Consider the following 22,842-nt stretch of genomic DNA (forward strand, 5'->3'; position numbering starts at 1 on the left):
GATTCTGCCTGACATTATCCCGCCATTAGCATTGTTTGTTGTGTGCTGCAGAAGATAATTTGATGCTCCTAATCACTGCAATCCTCATTAGCAAACTGTCCCCACTTGCCCGAGCTTTTGAGAGTGATGCCACCAAATGCAAGGGATGTTTCTCTGGGAAATCTTCCCCATTTTGGGGGTTTCCTGTCCATTGGAGTCTCCCTCAGAAGGGAGGGAATCCTTGGAAGATCCTGCCCCCTAAAATAAGCAAGTAGATCTTTGCTCTGGCATCTGCAGGAACTTTCTGGTGCTTTGCCTGGAAAACGTTTTAACGTGAGAGGAATCCTTTGGTATGGGGCAGGTGAGGAGATGTGTGTGATTGCTGGCACTGTCCTGCTGCTGCAGAGGTGGGGAAGGAACGGGAAAGGCTCCTGAGAGTGCGCAGGAGCTGCATCAGCAGGGAATTCAAACCCAGCTGCTGGAGCATTTGATCAGCGTGTTTGATCATCGGGGCTGGGAGATGAATGTTCAGGGCATGCTGGGAGAGGGAAGCTCCCGAGTGGGGCTCTGTGCTCTGTTCTCAGGCGCTGGCAGCCAGCTCAGGCCCCTTTCAGCACAAGCCCCTGATGGGGGAGGCTGTGGAAAAGGGGGGCTGAGGAGGTAGGTAATATTCAGAGTCCTGGCAATGACCCACTTGCCCTGTGTCGTGCTGGGAGGGGCTCCCTGGGCCAGGTGGTTCTGGCACTTCTGGCTGCCCAACTCAGTTCCTGCAAGTGGGATGCACCCCAGAGGTGGGATGGCTATCACAGCCCTGGAGATGGTGTTTCAGCCCAGAGATGGGTGTCACATCTTCCGGACGGTGTGTTTCAGCCCCAGAAATGCTGTCACAGCCCAGAGATGGGTGTCACAGCCCCAGAGATGAATGTAGGCAGGGTGGTTTCCTTCTCTTTGGGTTTCTGACTGAGATTTTCCTATCAGATGGTCCCCCCCATCCTTGGGCATTGTCACCCAGCACAACCTCTTCGTCTTCCTCCTCCTCCTTAGCCCTCATTCCCCGTCCACTTCCAGCTCTCATCCCTTCCAGCATGGATTGTCTGCTTTCAGGCTCTGCCTGTACCCAGCTCCCAGGTGGAGGAACTGAGAATTAATCCATAGGGACAGGAGCTGGGTGCCAGTGCTATGGCAGGTAGCAGTGAGGTGCTGATAAGGGCAGTAGAAGCATGAGGAGGACAAGACACCAAACAAACCTCAGGCTGGGACAAACAGGCGGGCTGGAGCCTGAGCCATTTGCAGGCATAATTTATGCATTTATTGCCAATTAATATTTTAGATTAAAGCTTGTTCTGCAGTGTAACATTTTAGATTAGAGCTGTGTTCTGCAGTATTTTGGCTCAGTGAAGCTGAATCCTGTGTCATGCTCACAGCACAAGTCAGGCTTGGTGTCACCCCTGTCACTTGTCACCGACCTCTGGTGCCAGGTCTGGCTGATCTCTGCAGAATGATCTCCTGTGACTCCTGCCATAATTTAAAATGCAGGAGCTTTAGCTTCACACTCGGCTAATTTTGTGTTTGTAATTCAAACCATTTCTTCCTGATGTTTAGGTGTGAATTAGGTGTGAATTCAGCCACTTTGTGTTTCCCGTTCAGTTTGGGAGCAGCCAGATCTCAATCTTGATGTGCAGCCCAGATAGCGAGGAGGTGGGAACAGGTATCTTCTTCAGAATTCTTCCTTACTTTTTGCTTAAATTTTGCTAATTTAGTTTGGGAGGTGAGATAGGAATTGAATGAAGTGATTAGTAAATCTTTGATAAGCCCATTATCTGGTGAAAATCGCAAAGTAGCTTTTTTGATGTTGAATGGAACCAGATGTTCTTTGGGAATGTATGAATCTTCCATGAGTTTCTCTCTAGCACTAAACTCCCTGCTCAGTGCATCTGAATTGCATCTCTGAATTTCTGCCACAGAAGCTTGGTTGTTTATTAAGTGCGGGGAGGAATTTGCATAAATGACTTGCCAAATCCCAGATTTCCTTTAGCAGCCTCAGATGGGTGTTTGTGCCCCTGAGATTATATAGCTGCTGGGAAAGGCTGCTGGGGCCTGTGGAACCCCAGCCATGCTGTGAGCCAGGTGTCACAGGTGCCCACGGGATGGTCCCATGGCTCCTGAGATCACATCCCTGTCACAGGGCTTTGCCTAATGGAACTCTCCTGGTTGTGAATCACACAGGGAGCCCCTGAGGATGAGGAGGAAATTTTAATGGAAAAAGTGATGCTCTTTCATCAGTTTATCCTCTTCTGCCTTTAGTAATTGTTGGTGACACTGAATCTCCTGCTATTCAGACACACCTGTGTACCTCACAGCAGTATGTGTCAGGCTTTTTCCCTGGAAATTCCATCTCTGAATTCTCACACACCCTGAAAGAATTCCAAAGGGCTCTTCCCAGCCAGACAGTTACCTGCAGCAAGAGCAGTTAACGTGATTGTAGTGTCCTTGGAGCACCCCTGGAGACTGCTGTTCACTGGAGTCAGTGCCTTGGCCTGCCTTTCCCTGCCCTGTCCTTCTTTCCTTTTACCTCCTCTCCTCTCCTCTCCTCTCCTCTCCTCTCCTCTCCTCTCCTCTCCTCTCCTCTCCTCTCCTCTCCTCTCCTCTCCTCTCCTCTCCTCTCCTCTCCTCTCCTCTCCTCTCCTCTCCTCTCCTCTCCTCTCCTCTCCTCTCCTCTCCTCTCCTCTGAGGAAAACTTTGATGGTGTTCTTTGCCTACCATGTATTCATAGAACTCATTCAAAAGATGCATCTTCTTTCCACCAATTGGCTCTTCCAAGAGGATATACATATTTATGGAATGAAGCATTTTCTGTCTCTTATACTTTGAAAGGGTTTTGTTCACTTTGGCTTCAGAGCCAGCAGTGCCAGGGTGCTGGCTTATGCCTGACAGTCAGTCCTCAGATGTGGGGCCCTCAAGATGCCTCATGGTCTGACCTCTCCTTGAGCTGTGTTGTTGTTGGTTTGTCCTCTGGTTGTCCCTCTGCCTTCTGACAGCCCCTCCAGGCCCATGGTGGGTTCTGGCTCCTCATCCTTCCCCATGCCTGACACTGTTGCTCTGTGTTCCGGGCTGTGGGTTGTGCCTGTCCTTGGGAATCTCTGCCCTCCCAGGGTTGTGGGTGCCTCCTGCCTTTCCTTGCTCTGGGCCTGCTGGGCTGCTCTCCCTGAGGTGCTGCTGCTGGAGCTCCCTGGCAGTGGCACCCTGTGAGCCATCCACCCTCGGGGGTCTGGCAGCCCCCACATCTGGCAGGATGTGCAGCAGGGGTTTGCTCACCTGGCTGTGCTTAGGACAGTGAGGATCTTGGGAAGGATCTGCGCTGCTGCCAGCCCTTGGATCCTACAGCTCCAGCAGCAGGAACCAAAGAGGCAGAAGGAACTTGCTCCCTTGCAGCCACCAAGTTCCATTAGCCTCCCTCCACATAGGGAGTGATCCTCCTGCACAGGGAGGGCTTTGGGCATCATCCCCAGGGCCACAGTGACCCAAGGGGGTGACAAATGAGTCCCTTTTGCTGCACAGGAGAGACAGAAACTTGAGAGAATGGAAGGTTGAGACTGAAGGAGCAGGTGGACATCTGCGGCGTCTCCTTTCAGTTTTTTTCTCTCTTTCCTCTATTTTTGTGGTCTCATCACTGTGGGAGAATAAAATAGGATCATTGTTGGTGGCTTACTTTTCTGACAGAAGGGATTTTTCAGGGAAGCAGGAATTCCAGTGACATTCAGCTCCATTGGGGACAGCAGAGCTGCTTCCTGGGCTCCTACCAGAATGAGCTCTGGGGTTTTCTGGGGCCGGCTGGGGGGACCATGGCTGTGGGGAGCTCTGGGGCTGCTGCCAGCACTGGCTTCTTTTGCTCACCATCACCCATCCTGCAGTGAACTCAGAGAGGGGAAATGGGGAGCTGTTCCCCTTCTACCCTCGGGCTGTGCAGCTGTGGTGGTTCCTACAGCAGAGCATCAGAAAATGACCCCTCTATAACTCCTGGTTTGGAAGGAACCAGGAATTACTCACTGGAGAAAAATTCCTGGAAAAAGGCATTGCTTGGAGCACTGGAAATCTTTTCCTTCTACTCTGTCTTTTTAAAGGAATAAATAAAAATAGTGGGAAATGCACAAATATGCTCCAGGCTCACTGTAGTTTGGGAAATTTTTTTATAGCAAATGTAGCACATTTAATAAGATGTCTGAAAATCACATTCTTTTAAGCTGAAAAACACACGGCCTGAACTGGGGAGTAAAATCTTGGTGTTTAACTAGGACAGCTCCGACAAGCAGATCATGCTTAGATGACTTCAGGAAAAAAACTGGCTTGTCACAGTGAGGACGAAGTTAATAAAATATTTAAACCATTTTCAATACTTCTGTAATGGTGCAGAAAACCAGGATAATATGCAAGTGGAGAAGAATGGCTTTGGAGAGACTGAAGGATGTAAAGACTGAAGGAGCTAAATAAGCCATACACATTTCTGCCAGGATGAACCTCTGTGATGCCCAGAGGCTGCCCCATCCCTGGAAGTGTCCAAGGCCAGGGGCTTAGACCAGCCTGGGATAGTGGAAGGTGTCCCTGCCCATGGCAGGGGGTGGAACTGGATCAGCTTTAAGGTCTCTCCCAACCCAAACCATTCCAGGATTCCCTGATTTTAATGAATGCTTGGGGAACTGGAGGAGCTGTCCAGATGCAAACAGCTGCCTTGGGTGCTGCTGGCCCCATCACAGCCATTGAGGCAGCAGGCAGTGCAGGGTGGTGTTAAAATGTCCCCTTCAGTCTGTTGGGTGTCCTGTGAGAGCTGCTGCCACCCTGTTGTCCACAGGTGGGGATGCCTGGTGCTCCAGCAGCCGTGGGCATCACGTGTGCCCTCTGACTGCTGGGGCCCAGGGGCTGCCCTGCCACACGTCCTGCCTCTCCGTGGCCTGGAGGTGGGTGCCAAGATCTGTCCCAAAATGTCTCAGTTGATAAGGAAGGATGCAGGAGAGGGAACACCCAGAAGTTGCTGTGCTGTGCCCTGTCACAGGAATGAAAGGAACCAGCCTTTGCTGGAAGTGTATTTGGTGGAAGTGTGGAAGCTGAACTTGTCTTTGGGCAGCTCCTGGTTTTCTCTTCCAGGAACTGCAGAAATGTGCTGTGCTTTGCCAGGCTTCTGCCTTGTGCTGACTTTTGGGTGGAGCTGCACACTTAGGATGGAGGAGAAGGTCCGGTCACCCCCTGACAGGGAGGGTGTCAGCTGCCTTATTCCCATCCTTTTTCTCATAGCCAGGAAAATGGCTGTTGGGAGAAAGGGGTTAAAACTGGAAGATTTGGTGAGGAGGAATACTTTTGCTCAGTGGCCTTGCAGCTGGGAATGCTAAGAACATCGGTGTGGGAAAACTCATTTATTATGCCAAGTGTTGTTCATCCTCTGCCTGTTTTGAGAAGTAGAATTCCTGTGTAGAGGTAACACACTTTGACAGACATGCGGGAGCCTCCTGCTGGGAGACAGGGAGACCATAAAAACACAGCCTGTGATAAACTGCGTGTGCACAAAGCCCTCTGATACCCTGAGGCACGCAGCCCTGCCTGCTGGGATGAGCTGAGCCTACAGGAGCAATGTCCCTGTGTGTCTGTGCTGCCCAGCAGTGAGGTAAGGAAATGCATCTGCTCCTGGCATTTCCACTGTGGTTTGGTGTCCCCTGGTTACCTGTGTGTGCTGATTGCCACCCGAGCCCCGTGTGGGTGCCGAGGAGCAGCTCCTTCCATGGCAGACATGAGGAGCAGCTGGTTCCATGGGAGACACGAGGAGCAGCTGGTTCCATGGGAGACATGAGGAGCAGCTCCTTCCATGGGAGACACGAGGGGCAGCTGGTTCCATAGGAGACATGAGGAGCAGCTCCTTCCCTGTGAGACATGAGGAGCAGCTCCTTCCATGGGGGACATGAGGAGCAGCTCCTTCCATGGGAGACACGAGGAGCAGCTGGTTCCATGGCAGACGTGCATGCGTGCCGAGCTCTGGCAGCAGGGATTCTCTCCCACCACAGCCATTTCTCTTGTCCCTGCCTTGAGGAGGACAGCCGTGCCAAGGACTTCCAGGTGTCCGGGCTCTTACAGTATTTTGCCTGAAGGAATATTTTTGGAACCAAAGCCCCTGCTGCTGTTAAGTAGCACAGGGACAGGGGTAAACAAGGAACAGGGAGTGTGCACCCTGGAGCTGCACCAGGCAGCCAGACACAAACCTTGCCAAGACAGTGCTCAGACCAAGTCTGTAACTAATCAGCGACTTTGGAGAAACAACACCATTAAAGTAATTTGTGTGACTTTTCCCCCTTGTGACTTTTTCCTAGGATACTTTGATTTACTGGAGAACTAGCAGCACTCCCCGGCCCTCAGATTGTCATAGGAGCAGGAACATTTGGTCACGTTCCTGGGTAACAGAGGCCAAGGAGTGAGGCACTGGGAGGAGGTGAGTGGGACCGTAGGTCATTCCATCAGCAGGTGATGGAGCAAGTTTTACCTGCAGCCATTTCTGTCCCTCTCATTTCTTCAGCTGAGGTGTACCCTAGAAAGGGAGGAGCTCTGCAGGCATAATTAAATGCTGGAGCTGCCACGGATGTGTGCGCTGGTAATGGTGTCCCATGGGAGTGTGGGTATGAGTGACACCTCCCCACAGGTGAGGCAGCTGCGTGACAGATTCTAAGTGTGCTTTTAGCTCACGTGGTGGCACAAGCAACAGGATTGCTCCCCAAAACCAGGCAGGTTTGGGCGATGCTGGTTAGCTCAGCCCAAGGGAAGATGCTGCAGAAGAGCCGCCAAGACACAAATCCAGGCTGTGCTGATTCGGCAGCAGCACGTGCAGTGCCTGCAAATCCCATACTCAGCTCACCCTGTTTGCTCGAGTTTTCCTCTCAATTTAAATTCCCAAGGAAACACAAGACACAGTTTGTACTGATGCAGCCCACACAGGAATGCTGTGTGGAGCAGCGTGGATCCCACCTGCCTGCTGCCCCCCCAGTCCCTGCCCAGCCCAGCACAGCTGCTCCTGTGGGCTCTTGACAGTTCCTTCCTTTCTTTCATCCCATTTACAAATTGGAGTGTGGCCACTGGAGTGGTGGATTTACCCCACTGTGGGCAGGATCCAGCCTCAGGTCGTGCCAGGCTGGGATTACCCTGTGCTTTCTGTGAGGTGGAGAGGCTGGGGCCACCCCAGCTGGGCACTGGGGACATGGCTGGAGCACTGTGTGCCCACATAGCATGGGTGACTCCTGCCCCAGGGCTCATGGTGGCTGTGACAAACCTACCCCTGTGCCACCTGCATCCTCAGCCCTGCTGCCCGCAGGGAGCTTCCCTCCAGAGCTGCTTCCCAACTGAAGGTGAGTGTAGAAAGAGCAGTCAGGGTTTAAGCCTCATAGATCATCAGGGATTAAACCTGATTAATGGATTTGGAGCTGCTTTTTGATTGCTCACACTGATCAGGGGACATGGGGCTTGTCTCCCCACCCTCAGGTGTGTGTTGGTCGAGTGCATCCCCCTGGTCCCCGTCCCCTCCCTGCCGGGGTCACTGCCAGAGCCCCTTTGCCTGGCTCAGGCTCTGCCTCTTGACTCTTCAGCACCACCAGAGCCCCCTCCCACCCCCATGCTCTGCAGAGCCACTCGGTTTCTAGGTCAGCTCTGCCAGCAGCCCCAAATGCTGGCAGAAGTTTCAGCTCTTACTCAGTCTGTTTGGCTCCAAAGTGACTTAAAATGCATTAATGTCACACATGGCAGCCCAGTGCTGTCCCTTTGTCACTTGTGCCATTGTCTAGGGACATTCTCTGAGTAAAGCCTGGTAGCTGACTGGCTTTGTATATTTTTCCCCAAAGTTTTTTTTTTTTTTTTCTTGGTGGTGGGAATTTAACTAAACATAGATTTGTGGAATCACAGAATGACTTGGTTTAAAGGAGACCTTAAGCTCATCTTGTCATACCCCTTTTCCTGAGCAGGGACACCTTCCACTGTCCCAGATTGCTCCAAGCCCTGTCCAGCCTGGCCTTGAACAGTACCAGAGATCCAGGGGGAGCCTCACCTGGTCTGGGCACCTGTGCCAGGGCCTGCCCACCCTGCCAGGGAACAATGTCTTCCATATATGTAACCTAAATGTCCCCTCTTCCAGTTTGACTCACGTGGATGTGCTGCTGCCAGGGCTGGCAGCGAGCAGTGCCGTGGTGAGGCCTCTGTGCAGCCATGGCAGGTGGGAGTGGGAGCATCCACTGGCACAGGAGCAGTGCCAGGCTCTGGCCCTGCTGGGGCCACTGAGAGGAGCCTGATCTGTGCAGTGCTCTCAATGCCTTGGCAGTGTGTAAGGCCAGGTGGGACAGAGCTTGGAGCACTCTGGGATAGTGGAAGATGTCCCTGCTCATGGCAAGGGGTTCTATGATATGAGCTTTATGGTCCCTTCCAAACTTCTGTGATTTTAGTTGGTACAGCATCCTCTCCTCCAGCTGCCAGTGGAGTGAGAGGATGCTGTACCAACCCCACTGTCACTGTCCTGCTCCAGAATCCCCCCAGAGCAGATGGGGTTGGAATGACCCTGGTGGGAGCTACCTGCAGATCACCCTGTCCAGCTGCTGCTTCCCAGAAAGCTGTGCCAGCATTCCCGAGACAAACCACATCAGTTCCATTGTCCCCACAGTGGGTGCCTGGGGCAGCAGCTCAGTGCAGAGCTCCAGGAGAGGGGACATGGGTGGAGGTTCCCGCAGCTCCAGTGCGATTACAGCTGTCTCATGCTATCAACAACGTTGTGGTTTTAAAAAAATGAGCAACTGCCTCCGGAGCTCCATGGCAGACTCCTGATGCCCTGGGCAATGTCCTGGTGATGTCTGGCTTCCCTGTGCTGCTCCAAAACAAGTCAGAGGACAGCCAGCAGGAATTGTGCTCCATGCTGGGACCTGGCAGCACATCCTCAGCCCCGAGGGCTTTACTGTGCATCCTGAGCATGGCAGCGATCCCGACGGGATCATTCCCTGCCCTGTCCAGGTGAGGCTGGGGAATGCTGGTGCCTTCCAGGAACTGGTTTTCCTGACACTTTGGCATGCATTTTGAGCTGGGTTTGACTTGGTCCTGTGTGCCTGCACGTGGGTTTGTGGATGCACGCATGATACGTGTTTGTGGTGCGCAGGAGGACTGGGGCAGGGATTCGCCTCCATTACTGGAAGTGATTATAGATGAACAGGGGCAATGAGAAAAGCCCTGAGTAAATCACTGGAAGTATCACTCTCCAGTTTTGGCTGCCTTCCCGTGAAGATAAATGCAGAAACCTCTCTGGGGTTAGGCAGAGCCAAAGGACACCCTCCCTGCCATTGTGCCAGGCTGAATCTCTCACCCCTCAGAGCAGTGCTGAGGGATGGAGCAGATACCCACCACCCCTGCATTCCCAGGGCTTTCCCCAGCTCCAGGGTTCTCCAGGTCCTCCCATCCCACACCCGCAAGTTCATGGCACTGGAGGAGATCTGAGGCTTGCATGGCCCAAACCCCTGGGGGCTTGGAGTCCCCTCAGGTCTGTGTGACATGTGGGGAGCCTGTTCTTTGGCCACCTGTTTGGGGCTCAGAGCCTGCTCTATTCCATCTCTCTGCTGGTTAAAGCCACGAGGCTGACAGCATTTCTCAGAGTGACCGAGCTGCCAGACTGGGGCATGGGCTGGGGACTGGCCATGGAGGGCAGCTGTGGCCAGGCACAGGCAAGGTTGTGTTTGCACAGGGACCAGGAGGACACCACGTATTCATACTTCCTGAAGTGGTCTTGAGCCCGCAGCCTTGATGGATTCTTCAAACAGAGAAATAAATCTTTAGTTTAGTTCAACCGCTTGTTTGGTATTTGGAGGAAAAAGAGTTGTGTCGCATTGTGCCCATAACTGAAGGAACATGAGCATTGGTACTTGCAGGTCAGTGCTGTGTGATTACTCTCCTCTGGTGGACAGTGTAAATAAGCATTTATTGTGTATCTGGTGACTGGGAGGTGAGGGGGTGCAGGTGCTGAGCTGCTCTGCTGGAGTTGTGGCAGGGTTTGATTCTGTGGGTCCCTGACACTCAGCATGGGGGAGGCTCAGCCCTGTCCCAGGGTGCCTGGGCACTTCCCTCTCTGCTGCTGCTGTCCCTGCTGACCCAGGCCCTCCTCCCCACTCAGCACCAGTGACTCCTGCTCAAGGCCTTGTTATCACTTTTTCTCACTTGTCTCCCCTGTTGTAGAGAAATCACCTATTTGTATTTCAGGAGAGAAGGTGGAGGTTGGTGGAAATGACGGGCATTTTATAAAGCAATTAAAACCCAACCCCTGTAATTGCTGCAATTTATATACACCTACAAAATAACCAGCTGGTGTGATCCAGGCTTCAAGCCCATTTTATTAATTTCAGCACATCAAACAGATGGAAACATTCCATCTATGTTTTCCTGGGATGCAGAAGGGTTGGCAGTGAGGGTCTGTGGGTGCACTGAGGGGCAGGGGAGCAGCAAAGAGCTGTGGAACCATGGCTGACACCAGTACAGCACCTCTGATTGCCTCAGCATTGCACAGAGGATGTGTGATGAAGGGCTTGGTGCTCAGGGACAGGCTTTGTGTGTGTTTGTGGATGAGAGGAGTGATGCCATCCCCTAGAAAACTTGGGATGCTGCAAATGGGGTGTGGGCACGCGTGCTTCAAAGCTGTACCCCAGCCCCCCGCCCTGCCCTCCATCACAGCCTGGAAGATTAAAGCAGATCGGTGCGAGTTCAAAGCTGCAACCTCAGTGCAGCCACACTGGTGATGAGGGAGGTAATTAGCAAGTGAAATATTCGTTGCTGTAGTGAAATGATGTTTATAATATTGGGTTATGAGGAGAGAGGGGTGGGAGCATCTGGCTTTTCCATTATCCGTACAGCCCCACTCTGCAAACCCTTATAGCATAACCAAGGCTCTCTGGGTTTTATTCCATTTCTCCAGCCTGTTCCTGCATTCTGCCTTGCTTGCCCTTGGCCAGCAATTTTCAGGGTTGCAAATGAGCTTGGGATATTTTAGGAGCCGGTGGTTTTCCAGGAATGAGTGCTCTGCCTGTGCTCTGTGCCTGTAATTCAAGTTCTCCTGGCTCAGTAGCCCCCAGTTACCCACGTGTACAGAGAGGGGCCGTGTTTATGGGCCTGCTGGAGTCAGATGAAAGCCTCAGACTGCAGTTCCTACCTGCAGATGAATGAACCACCTCAGGGACCCTCTTCCAGCCCTGGAGTTTAAAATATTAATAGGATATCATTTCCTGACAAGCGCTGCAACAAGTAGGGAGTGCTTTGTTGTAAAGCATTCCCGTTAGCAGAGCACGTGGAACTGGCAATGCTGTGTCTCTGGAATTGTTAACACCCAGAAACCTGTGTTCCCCCCATGGCCACAGGTATCAATATCCCCTCAAATGGGGTCTTCATGGGTGCTTCACTGGATGCCCTCCTTCTCCCAGAGCAGTGGGCCCCAGAGCAGGCCCTGCATCCCCGTCCTCTCATGATCTGCTGGCAGAGATCTGCTGGCCATGGGCCACTGGTCATGACTGCCTGGTCAAGAGCTGCTGGCTGGGATCCACCAGCCATGATCCACTGCTCGTAATCTTCTGGCCCAGATCCAGTGGCTGTGATCTGCTGGCGGAGGTCTGCTCTGGTGAGCAAAGGGCAGCGTGGCCGGGGAATGAAAGCCAGCACAGTGCAGCTGAGCTCTCCCTGCCTGTGCCATTGTAGCTCCAGCTGAAGTGGTTGGCAGGGAAGACATCCCTCTCCCGTGGCTCGTCAGGCTTTTGTTCATCTCCCTCACCCTGTGCAGAACAAAATTGGTGATGAAAATAGTCAAAATTTGCTCTCCAAAGGATTGGCAAAGGGCAGGCACCCATGCTGTACTGTCCAGCTGGTGACAGCTCAGGGTCACCGCAGTGCTGGGCTTGGTGTCTCTCGTGTGGCACAGCCCCTGGCACGGGCCAGAGCTGCCCAGGAGCCCCAGGGCCTTTGCCCAAGGTTATTCCAGTGTCCCTCCCTCAAGCAGTGTGCTTGGTGGCAGAGGGTCTCAGCTGTTGGCAGGGGACTGGGGATGCTCCAGCTTTGCTGATCTCTGTTTTTCCTCTTTCTCCCATTTCTGGACCTGCAGCAAACCCTGGAGACAAATCTCACCAACCTGGTTAAACGCAACAGCGAGCTGGAAAACCAGATGGCCAAGCTGATACAGATCTGCCAGCAAGTGGAGGTGGGTGAGACCAGGGGGGCTGGGGAGGTGCCCAGGGCAGCTCCCAGCTCCAGGGGAGCAATGCATGGATCACCCCAGAGTCCTTTCCTGGGGCTTCCCTGCAAGCAGAGGTGAGTGTGGGGGGTAGTCCCAAGCAGTGGAGGACACAGGGATGGTTCCCAGGGGTCTGAAGGAGTTGTCATGATTGGGAGCCACTGAGAGGAGACATGGGCTACTGAGCTGGCTCCAGGCAGCAGGACCTGCCTGCTGCTCTGTGCTGGGGGCAGCAGCTGCTTTTGGTGGAAGACTGAGTGAAACTGAGTGTGAAAACAGGGCTCAGCCAAGTGACACAGAGCTTGTAACAGGGCTCATCAGCTGGGTGACACTGATCCTGCAAAGAGGTCTCAGCTGGGTGACACCGAGCATGCAGCAATTCCTTGAACCACCAGCTTCCCTCAGGACTGAACCCCAGGCTGCTGCCATGGATTCAGGGGGAGTTTGCCAGTGCCTGAGAGAACACAACAATTGTTTACTTCACCCAGAGCACCCCAGGCCTTGCAGGGTGTGCAAGTCCTGTGCCTCCCCTGCACTCCCCCAAGCCATCCCATGGGCCCAGCAGGATGCAGGAGTGCCATGGTGGGATGTGGGGATGTTGCCCCAGCATGCTGCAGCAGGATGCAGGGATGCTCCTGTGCAGGGTGGAGCCATGTGCCCACAGCAGAGCATCTATGATGCCTTTGCCTACGGAGCTGCAGCTTGTCCTTCACCACCTGAACCTCAGAGCAGCTGGGGTTTGGGGCCCTGAAGATGCTTCAGGCCCTGTGGTTTCTGCAGGCAGCATCAGCACTTTGTTCTTCACTCCCTCCATAATGTGCTGATGATCTGGCAAGAGGAAGTGAGTGCAGGAGCCCTTTCTGTGAGTGCCAGCAGGGCCCAGTGTGCCGCCAGCAGCTGGCAGCCTCTCACACAACGTGCAGAGAGAAGGAGGAGGGGGCTGAGATGCTCTGAACTTCCAGCCAAATTAAGGAGCAGAAAAATCCCACTTGGCTCTGCAGCACTGCTGGCCTGCTGTGTCACTGATGTTGTCCTGCTTTCCCTGCCTGTGCATCACTCTGCAGTGGGAATGGCTTTGTTGGAATGGTCTCTCCTGGGCTTCCTCTTCCCCAGGGCTCAGTGGGCTTGGGCTGATCTGGGAATGCAGATGGCAGGGATGTTTGGCAGAGAGAGAAGGAGCCAGGATGCCCTTGCAGAGCTCTGGTGGCAGTCAGCAGCCCTTGCTGCTCTGATGGGCCATGCTTTGGCTCTGAGAACCCACCAGAGATGGAGCAGGGATGTGGCTGGATGTCCTGGATTCCTTTGAATTCAGCTCCAATGTCTTAATGACCTGACATAGGATAAAGTGAAAGATATTTGGTATTTCTGTCTGATCCTCAGAGTCTGAGAGCGCTAAGCTGTCATTTTTGTCAGAGTTTGTGAGTTTTCAGCCTTGTCAGACGCTCTGCTTAAAATAACAGTTGAAATAACATTTCTCAGCTCTGTTGAATGCACAGCCAGGCCCTTGGAGGCCCCTTTGCAGAGAGCACAGTAAACTGTGAAGCAGAAAATATCTGTGCTCTCCATCAATCTGATTCCAGGGAATATTGCTTCTGAGATATTTGCAGACATGGCACACAGGCAGGCACATGCAATTCCCATGTACTCTGTCCCCCAGAAATATCCAGTGTAAATTTCATGGCACATCCAGAGAATGGTGCCACCAACACCTTGAGGGACAGGGCTGAGAAGGGCAGAGAGAAGAACCCCAGAGAAGGGCACTGCAAGTGTCCCCTGAGCCTGTGCTGCCCCTCAGAGTGACTCTGGTGCATGGGGAGCTGTACTGAGAGAGGTTGGAATGACCAAATCCTCTGGAAGTGGTGGAAATGTGGACCAAGGAGGGCAGATAACAATGCTCCAGAGAAGCTGAGTTTGTAAACCAGGGATAGTACCAGCCCAATGTCCCACTGTGGGGAGAGCAGAAGCTGCAGGTGTGCTGTGGGACTGTGTCACAGCAGCCTCAGTGGGAGCTCCTGCTGTCCCCAGGGCACTGCTGCTGCACAGCCAAAATCCTCTTGAGGGCTGTGGAGGTGGGATGGGTCCTCTGCTCCATCCCCAGCTGCCAGGAGGAGGCTTGCCTGCCTGTGAGTCAGGCTGTGGGCTGAGATGCTGCTTCTCATTCCCAGGAGGTGCAGGACAGAGCTGGTTTATTCCAGGACTGTTGTCCCTAGCACATTTTCCCCCAGCACTTGGGTGGGTGAAATATTTTTTCTCTCCCTTTTCACAACTAAAAGCTGCCCAGCTTTCCTGCAGCCATAGCACCTGCTGAGTGTTCACCCCAAACCCGGCATTCACCTGGGAGCTGGTTCACCCATACAGAGTGCTGGGGCCACTGTCCAGGTGTTTTTGAGGCAGGACTTTGCCAGTGGAGCAGTCCTGGTCTGCAGAATCCCCTCCATGCTCTGCTGGCCCTTTGAGGGAACCCAGCCTCTAAAATGCTCCTGTTTTGGTAGAAGGCAACTGGGAAAGGGCCTCTGGTGTCCTTTGAAACTTCACCTGCCTTCAGCCCCCCCAAACATCAACATAATTGAGGGGAGGTTTCTTGCCCTGGGCAGGCTGTGGATGCCTACAGATTTACACTGTCCTGTAGCCATCCTGGAAGGGGAGCACTCCAGGCCTGAGCTGGACTGTTGGACAGCAGCTGGTTGGAGGGATGGACCCAGGGCCAAGCTGAGGTGCCCCAATCTCCCCTCCTGTCCCTTGGCCCACCATTTCTTTCTTGCCCCGTGCTGTGCACAGCCTTCAGCCTCAAATTCCCTCACCCTCATGTGTCCCAGAAGCTGAAAGAGGAGCTTCAGGTTTGTGCTCCTGGGAAGTTGGGGTGACAGCCATCCCTGTGGGCACACAGCTTTGAGGGACAAGGGTGCTTCCAGCTCTGCCACAGCAGCAATGCCACAGCAGCAGTGCCACAGCAGCAGTGCCACAGCAGCAATGCCACAGCAACAGTACCACAGCAGCAGTGCCACAAGAGATGTGCCACAGCAGCAGTGCCACAGCAGCTCTGCCACAGCAGCAATGCCACAGCAACAGTACCACAGCAGCAGTGCCACAAGAGATGTGCCACAGCAGCAGTGCCACAGCAGCAGTGCCACAGCAGCTCTGCCACAGCAGCAATGCCACAGCAGCAGTGCCACAGCAGCAATGCCACAGCAGCTCTGCCACAGCAGCAGTGCCACAGCAGCTCTGTCACAGCAGCTTGCTGCAGGCTCCAAAGCCTGGGGCTGTTCCCCACCCCCCTCCACATGTAGCAGATTGGGAAGATTTTCCACTGTTTTTCCTCAGCGGAGCTCTCTTTGCAGACCATCAGCTGTCTCCCACTCCAGTGTTGCATAATCTGCTGGCCAGGTTTAAAAAAAGATCCTGTAGCAAAAATGTGGTTCACTCTAGGCTGCCTTGTTTCAGAGGGATTTGGGAGTATAAAATGAGGAAAACTGATTTCTGTCCTGTAGTGTGCTTGAATGCAATGCTAGGGCTAGATTCCTCTTCCATGAAGTGCATTTCCCCCTGTCCTGTCCTGTCCATCCTCCCATGGATACTGCTCTTCCCTGGAGGCAGAGGACTGGAACCTCTGCTTGTGCCCCCACTGCACTCTGTGTGTGCGCCGCTGTGAGCACAGCCATGAGAGCCTGCTGTGTGTCCCTCCCAATGCCTGTGTGTCCCTCCCAACGCCTGTGTGTCCCTCCCAACACCTGTGTGCTGCTGTTCCCGGCCAGGTGAACACAGCCATGCACGAGGCCAAGCTGATGGAGGAGTGTGATGAGCTGATGGAGATCATCCGCCAGCGCAAGCAGGTCATCGCCGTCAAGATCAAGGAGACGAAGGTGAGGGGTCCCAGCTCATGTGTCCCTGGCCACAGGTCCCCTCCTGTGGGGGTACAGGGTCTTCCCCTCCTGTCTGGGAGCAGCATCCCGCAGGCAGTGGCGCTGGGACGTGCCAGCCTCGGGCAGAGGGGCTGCAGCAGCGCGTGGTCCATTGCCATGAGGGGTTTGCTTTGAGCAGCACCCGTGCATCTCCTTGTCCAAGCTCCAGGTGTCCCCTGGTGCTGCCCTCCGTGCCACCCCATGTCCAGGTGTCCGTCACTGCTGCTGCCCCAGGGCTCCTCTGCCAAGGACAAAGCATGTGCTGCCTGGAGGAGGAGCTGTGCGTTGGTTAGCGTGACAAGTTGGTGCAGAGGCTTGGATCACTCCAGACAGCTTCCTCAGGGCTCTTCACCACGGTGGTTTGAATAGAATAATGTGGAATTAATATTGAAGGACCATAGTCCAGTGCTGCAGTGAGAGCAGAGGCTGCATGCTCTGCATTGCAGCACAGCTGAGGGCGAGCTGCTTCTCACCCTCATCTTTGTGGGAGTGTTGGACCTTTCCTCCAGTGGTTCCAGGTGTTTCCCAGTGGTTTCTATGTGTAACATCCCACTCCACAGGGGAAGGGACCCAAGATTCATAGATCTTCATGGTTGAAAGGAATGACAAATGGGTCAGGGTCCTGGGGGCACTGCCTGTGCTTACAGGGGGGACCTTTTTATAGGTAAGTTTTGCCTTCCCTGGGAGTTCTCACCTTCTCTGCCAGTCAGTTCTCATGCACAGTCCATTCTTCCAGACGTTTCTGGAAATGGGTCAGAGGCTTCAGGGGTCTTTTGTGGTCTTGATTCCTCTACAGTCCATGCCACTGCTTCATCTCGCTCCTGTGCTGTGTTGTGCTTATTGCCAGGAACCACAGCAAGGATTTTTGTCCCAGGACAGTGCTGCCCTACCTCCCTGGGGCCCTTTCTCCAGTCCCAACAACCCTCAGCTGGCTCTGCAGCTGTACAGCTGTTGGTGTTTCAGACATCAGCCTCACCTTCTTGGCTCTCCACATGCAGCAGCAAGAGGGGTGGAGGGCTGTAACTCTGAGGGTGCCCAGGAGAGCTTGCATGACCCCACTGCTGTTCTCAGTGAGCTTGGGTGTGCACTGGGGCCCCACCACGGTACCCATGGCCAAGCCCCAAATCCAGATGCTGCCAGGCAGCTGGGAGCAGGTTCCACCATGTGTGTAGGCAGAAGAGCCCCCGGCACAGCTCCAGGACACACTGGCAGCAGAGGGAGCTTTGAAATCCTGCTTCTACCCCAAGCACTCCAGGGAACATATTTCATGTAACGGTGCCGTCTGCCGGTCCATCTGTCTGTCTGCTTGCTCTTCCCACCCTCTTCCTTGACTCTTCCAGACTCTGCTGTCCAGTTCCAGCCATGCTCAGAAAGACCTGGAAGCTCCAAGATGTTGTTTTCATACAATTAGCAGCTGGGCCCAAACCCTCCGCAGAAGCTGTGGAGAAAGGAGTAACCTCTAGAGGCTGTGGCTGGTTCAGAATTCCTCCAGTTGAGGAGCGAGGAATTCTGCTTTCCTGATGGATTGCCATTTGGTTTTCCATTTGTTCTGCCCTGCTTTGCCTGACAAATGGCCCAACACATGTCTGGAGCCTGGGAGAAGGGAGGGGGAGAATATGCAGATTCCCTCATAACTTGGTCACCCGGCAGTTGAGTTCAGCACTTGTGAATGTGATCTCTTCCATCAGCTCTGTAGACACTTCCCCTGTTCCTGAGGTTCCCTTGCCTTGTGCTGAGTGACTGGCAGGGGTCTCACGGCAGCCTGCTCTCCTGGGCTGGCATGGGGGGACACTGTATTTGCATGGGAGGAGTGGAGGAGGATGCATTCTTCTCCAGGGTCCAGCACATGTGGGACCCTCAGAGCAAGCACAGGCTGTGCCCTGGGGCTTTCCCACCCCCAGCAAAATCCAGCATGGAAAGTGCTTTGCTGAGGTCTCTCTCCAGAGCCATTGGGACATTCCCGTGCCCTTCCAGTGCTCCTTGCTCGCCGTGAGCAGCTGCTGGCCCAGGGTTCCCTCTGTGCCTCTCAGGATGCTGAGCCCTGTGCCCTCTGCCCCGGCAGGTGATGAAGCTGCGGAAGCTGGCCCAGCAGGTCGCCAACTGCCGGCAGTGCCTGGAGCGCTCCACCGTCCTCATCAACCAGGCCGAGCACATCCTGAAGGAGAACGACCACGCCCGCTTCCTGCAGACGGCCAGGAATGTGGCCGAGAGGTGGGCTGGGCTCGGGACCTGCTGCTGGAGCTGGCCCCGTTGTGGGTCCCTGCCCAGAGGTGACCCAAGTCCCCTCCAGTCACTTCCCTGGAGATCCCCTGCCATCCCTGCTGCCCTCAAAGGACCGGGCTGCATGGCAGGTCCTAGCAATTCTGTGGAAGCATGTCCCCTTCCCTGGGGTAGGAAAGTGGTGGAAATGCTACTCCAGAGGGAGTTCAGGGGCCAATCAAAGCTGTAAACCCCAGGGGTGGAGCCCTCCCACTCTCAGGGAGCCTGTCCCCAGGCTAGGCCACCCTCCTGGGTAGGGGCAGTGGTCTGTAGGTGCAAGCTCTTTTCCTGACAGCAGGTGAGGCACAGTGAGGCTGTCCCCATCCCTGTGCCTCCCTCATGCACCCTGTTGCATACTGATGGTCTCTTCTTTCCTTCCAGGGTCGCCATGGCAACTGCATCCTCGCAAGTCCTGATACCAGATATCAATTTTAATGATGCCTTTGAAAACTTTGCTTTAGATTTTTCCAGAGAGAAGAAGCTGCTGGAGGGGCTGGATTATCTAACAGGTGAGTGCTCAGGTGTGCTCCACTCCGTATCTTCCCCTCAGTCTCCTGCCCTGTGCTCCGCCAAGGGCTGGCAGATCTATTTTAGGCTTAACCAGTAAAAAGCACCAGGTCATCTGTGGCAGAGCAGGGCCTGTGCTGTCCCCAGGACAGTGATAGGTCCCCATCCTCCTGTTTCACCCTGCTGTTCCTGGAGGACCCATGGAAAAGACCAGAAAGCTTAAAAATTATGGTCTCCATGACCTGGTGGGGGAGGCTGATGTCCATAAGGATGCAAGAAGGATAAGGATTATATGAGGGTTCATAAGGATTACAGGAGAGGAATGATGAATTAACTAATTATTGTACTTCTATGGCACTCTGTGCTTTAACATTTCCATTTTTCTGCCCTTTTTCTGGGTCACTTGCTTCTAAATTATGAACCCTTCTGGGTGGGACCTCAGTGGGCCCCTCAGGGCTGCCCTGATGCCCCAGCACAGACTGATGGCTGCCCTCGGGGGTCTGGGAGCAGCAACAGCTGCTGGATCAGCCTGTGCTGCAGCACTGGAGGGATGAGAGCTCCAGGGGGCAAGGACATCTTCACTCACCCAAATCCGATTTTATCATCATGAGGCAGATCAGCTTTCAGTGAAAGATTAGCACAAGCATGTCCAGATCAGTTATGGGATGAAATACTTACTTCACAACCAGGGCAGGGAAATAAGTGGATTTGGAAGTGGGTTCTCAGCCTGTTTCAGGGTGGGGGTGTCAGACCTGATGAAGCAGCAGTGAAAACCCTGTGCTCTGACCTCTGGATGCCTTGTTAAACTAAAAGGTTCAGTTCAGTGGGAAGCACAACAACAGATTAAATGAGAGAGGTTTTGGTGTTGAGAGTACTACTGCCACAAGCCCATCTCAGTCTTAGCATGAGTGGAGAAGGCCTGGGTTTTTAAGGAAGGGAAGGCCAGACTGACCGAAGTCTGTGGTGTGTGCCATCCCACAGCGCCGAACCCGCCGTCAGTGCGTGAGGAGCTCTGCACAGCCTCCCACGACACCATCACCGTGCACTGGATGTCAGAGGATGAGTTCAGCGTCAGCTCCTACGAGCTCCAGTACACCATCTTCACCGGCCAGGCCAACTTCATCAGTAAGTCACTCACTTCCCTGCAGCAAGGAGTGCCATGCTGCCCACACAATCTCCAGCTGCTCCATCCCTGGAAGTGTCTGAGGCCAGGCAGGAGCAGCCTGGGATCGTTGAGGGTGTCCCTGCCCCTGGCAGGGGGTGTCACTGGATGAGCTTTTGGGTCCCTTCCAACCCAGAGCGTTCTAGGATTCTGTAAGGAAAAGGTTCTCAGTTTCATCAGTGGTTTTAAAGGCTGGGTATTTATGGAGGAAACAGCAGCAAAGGATCTACCAAGGCCTAGTGGATCAGAGCAATAGACACCTCCTCATGTTGGGGGGCCATCCCTGAGGTGCTCTGGTCTGCACTTGGTGTCATCAGCCCCAGCTTGGTGAAGCCTCAGGAACATAGGAGGCTCCTGTCCATCTCACATCTCCCAGATCCATGGATACCTGGGGTCGTACGCAGGGCAGCGCTGGCTGCTCCGTGGCTGATAACTATGGTGGTTTATAAACCCTCTGGAACAGCTCTGACGCATATTTCCAGGTAATTTTTCATGAAAATTACTGCCATGCCTGGTTGTTTTTCCAAAGCACCACAGATTTGTCTCACAGGAATGGGATTTGATTTGAGGGCTGAGGCCGGAATCACTGATGGTCTGTGGCTTGTGAGAAGGTTTTATTCTGGGTTTTCCTAGCAGCACTTGCCGTTGTGAGAAGTGCTGACCAGGGCCCTCAGAGCGGCTGTTTGGGCTGCTGTCAGTCTGTCCCCCTGGCTGGAGGGCGTTGGCACCGGCAGCACGGTGTCACGGAAGGCTGTGCAGTGCACTCTGAACTGTGCAGGAAGCTGACAGAGAAAGCTCCCTGTGACTTTCCAAGCTGGATCTCACTTCCCCAGCCCTGGCCCAGCTTTTGTCCTTGTTTTGGAAAAGAAGATGATGCATTTCCCTTCCATGGTGGCTGTTGGGTGCCGGTGCTGCCGCAGCCAGACCCGCCCTGCTTGGCTCTCCTCTCCTTCCCAGCTAGAGCACATTGTCTCCAGCACTTTGTCCTCTGGAAGCCTGGAGAGCTCAGCCACCTCTCTGGCTCTGCTCTTGGCTGGCCACCAGCCCCATGTCCCCTGCACTTCCAGCTGTGGACAGGATGGGGGCTTGCTGGTGTCACCATGTGGTTTTGGTAGGGAGGGATGTCTGAAGGTCCCTGTGCTAGCTCTGTGCAGTTTGGGCTGACAGGTTGCTCAGGGCTTGCTCCTTGAGGAAGAAGGACTGTTCAGGGGTAGAGCATCCAGTGCTTCCTCACCCTAGGAGGATTTTGCCCTTTTCCCCTCAGGATTTCCCCTGCTGCAGCTTGTGCCCTTGCCTGGGACGATGCCAGGGAAGGATCCACTCTCACCTTTTCCCACATGCCACTTTGGACACATGTGGCTTGGAGTCCCATACACCAAGGGACTTGGGAATGAGTCACCTGCCCACCTCTGGCAGGTGGGGCACAGGCATTGGGAAAGGAGGAGCTGTGGAGACCATGAGGGTGAGGAACAGTGAGGGCAGTGCTGGAGTAGAGCCCAGAGGGTCACATGTCAGAAGTGTCCTCCTTGGCCAGCCAGCAACCTCCAGGTTGCTCTTTGTAGGACGAGTGAAGAAAACACGAGTTAAATCCCTGAGAAGAAAATTAATAAGTTACTGTCTCTTGCAATAGCACAGTTTGGGTCATGGGACTGTGTGAGCCCTGGCTGAACTCATGTGAAAAGACACTGGAACACTGAACAGGGCCTGGGACCCTGACCAGGAGAGGAAATACCTTTCCAAGGTGTGCAGAGTTGGCCTGTGGAACCCATCCCCTTCACACTTCCATCAAAGCCAAGAGTTTGGCAAGAGCCAGACATTTTTGTGGAGGATGAATGCTACAATAAAAGGGATTTTTTAAAGCTTTGGCAAGGGTAGGAGCAAGTTGAGTCTTCAAGGCCAAGCTCTTTGAGGTTGTTTTAGAAGAAACCTGCTTGGAAGGTCAAGTCCTTCTCGTTGTCATATCTTAGCCACCTTGTTCTTCCTGATGGAGCATCCCCAGCTGGCCCTTCCTGCAGGAAGGTGACACCGAGCGGGCCGGGCTGGAAGCTGCGCTCCAACGGGAGCAGCTCCGCGTGCAGGCTGCAATCAGGATCACATCTGCTTTATTTTCTACTTACATCACACTCCTCTGTGCCCCTCAGCCATTCCCATGCGTATCCCAAACCAAATTCAGGATGACAGGGACTGCAGCCTGCCCTTGTCCTGCGGCTGAGCCAACCACTGAAGATAAATGAATTGGAAGCTTTGCAAAAAAGGTGTGGAGCATTCCCAGCTCCTGCCTCCCAGCCCTGCACGTGTTGAAACCCCTTCTCCAGTCACCCCAAATTCACAATGCACTCCTCACCTCTCACCAGATCTAGGAAGCCTCCAGCTACTTCTTCCACGCTTCCTTATTCCTTTTGGCATAAAGCCCTGCCCCTGTGCTGTGATAGCTCTCCTGGTTTCCCCTGAGCCCTAGAGCATCTTTGTCCCCCAGTTCAGCTACTCAGGTGCTCGTGCCAGCTGCAGGTGATCCTCATCCCAGTGATGCCGATGGCAGGAGCAGCCTATAGCAGTGTGTAAGGCTTTTCCCCTTTCCTGGAGCACTGTGCCACCCCAGCTGAGGTACAGCACTACATTTCCGCACATGCCAGGGCCTGTAGCTCTGACACTGCAAATCACTGTAGCAGTCAGTTTGGCACCCCCATGGTCTTGGATTCTTCATTCCTTCCCATTCCCAGAAAGAGTTCAGCCTGCTGAATGGCTTCCAAGTGTCTGGATCCCTTCACTGGGAC

At 53.9% G+C, this 22,842-nt stretch overlaps 1 protein-coding gene across 2 annotated transcripts in view; it reads left to right on the forward strand.

The window, feature by feature from the left end:
- MID2 (midline 2) overlaps positions 1 to 22,842 on the forward strand; it is a 62,155-nt gene that overhangs the window by 30,445 nt on the left and 8,868 nt on the right. For both annotated transcript variants that reach the window (XM_074551256.1, XM_074551257.1), the window contains exons 3-7: positions 12,113 to 12,208; positions 15,994 to 16,101; positions 18,203 to 18,351; positions 18,781 to 18,908; positions 19,888 to 20,031. In XM_074551256.1, the coding sequence (XP_074407357.1) occupies positions 12,113 to 12,208; positions 15,994 to 16,101; positions 18,203 to 18,351; positions 18,781 to 18,908; positions 19,888 to 20,031 (625 nt within the window). The remainder of the gene's footprint in view (positions 1 to 12,112; positions 12,209 to 15,993; positions 16,102 to 18,202; positions 18,352 to 18,780; positions 18,909 to 19,887; positions 20,032 to 22,842) is intronic.

Source organism: Zonotrichia albicollis, chromosome 14 (genome assembly GCF_047830755.1).
Source record: "Zonotrichia albicollis isolate bZonAlb1 chromosome 14, bZonAlb1.hap1, whole genome shotgun sequence".
Classification (NCBI taxonomy): Eukaryota; Metazoa; Chordata; class Aves; order Passeriformes; family Passerellidae; genus Zonotrichia; species Zonotrichia albicollis.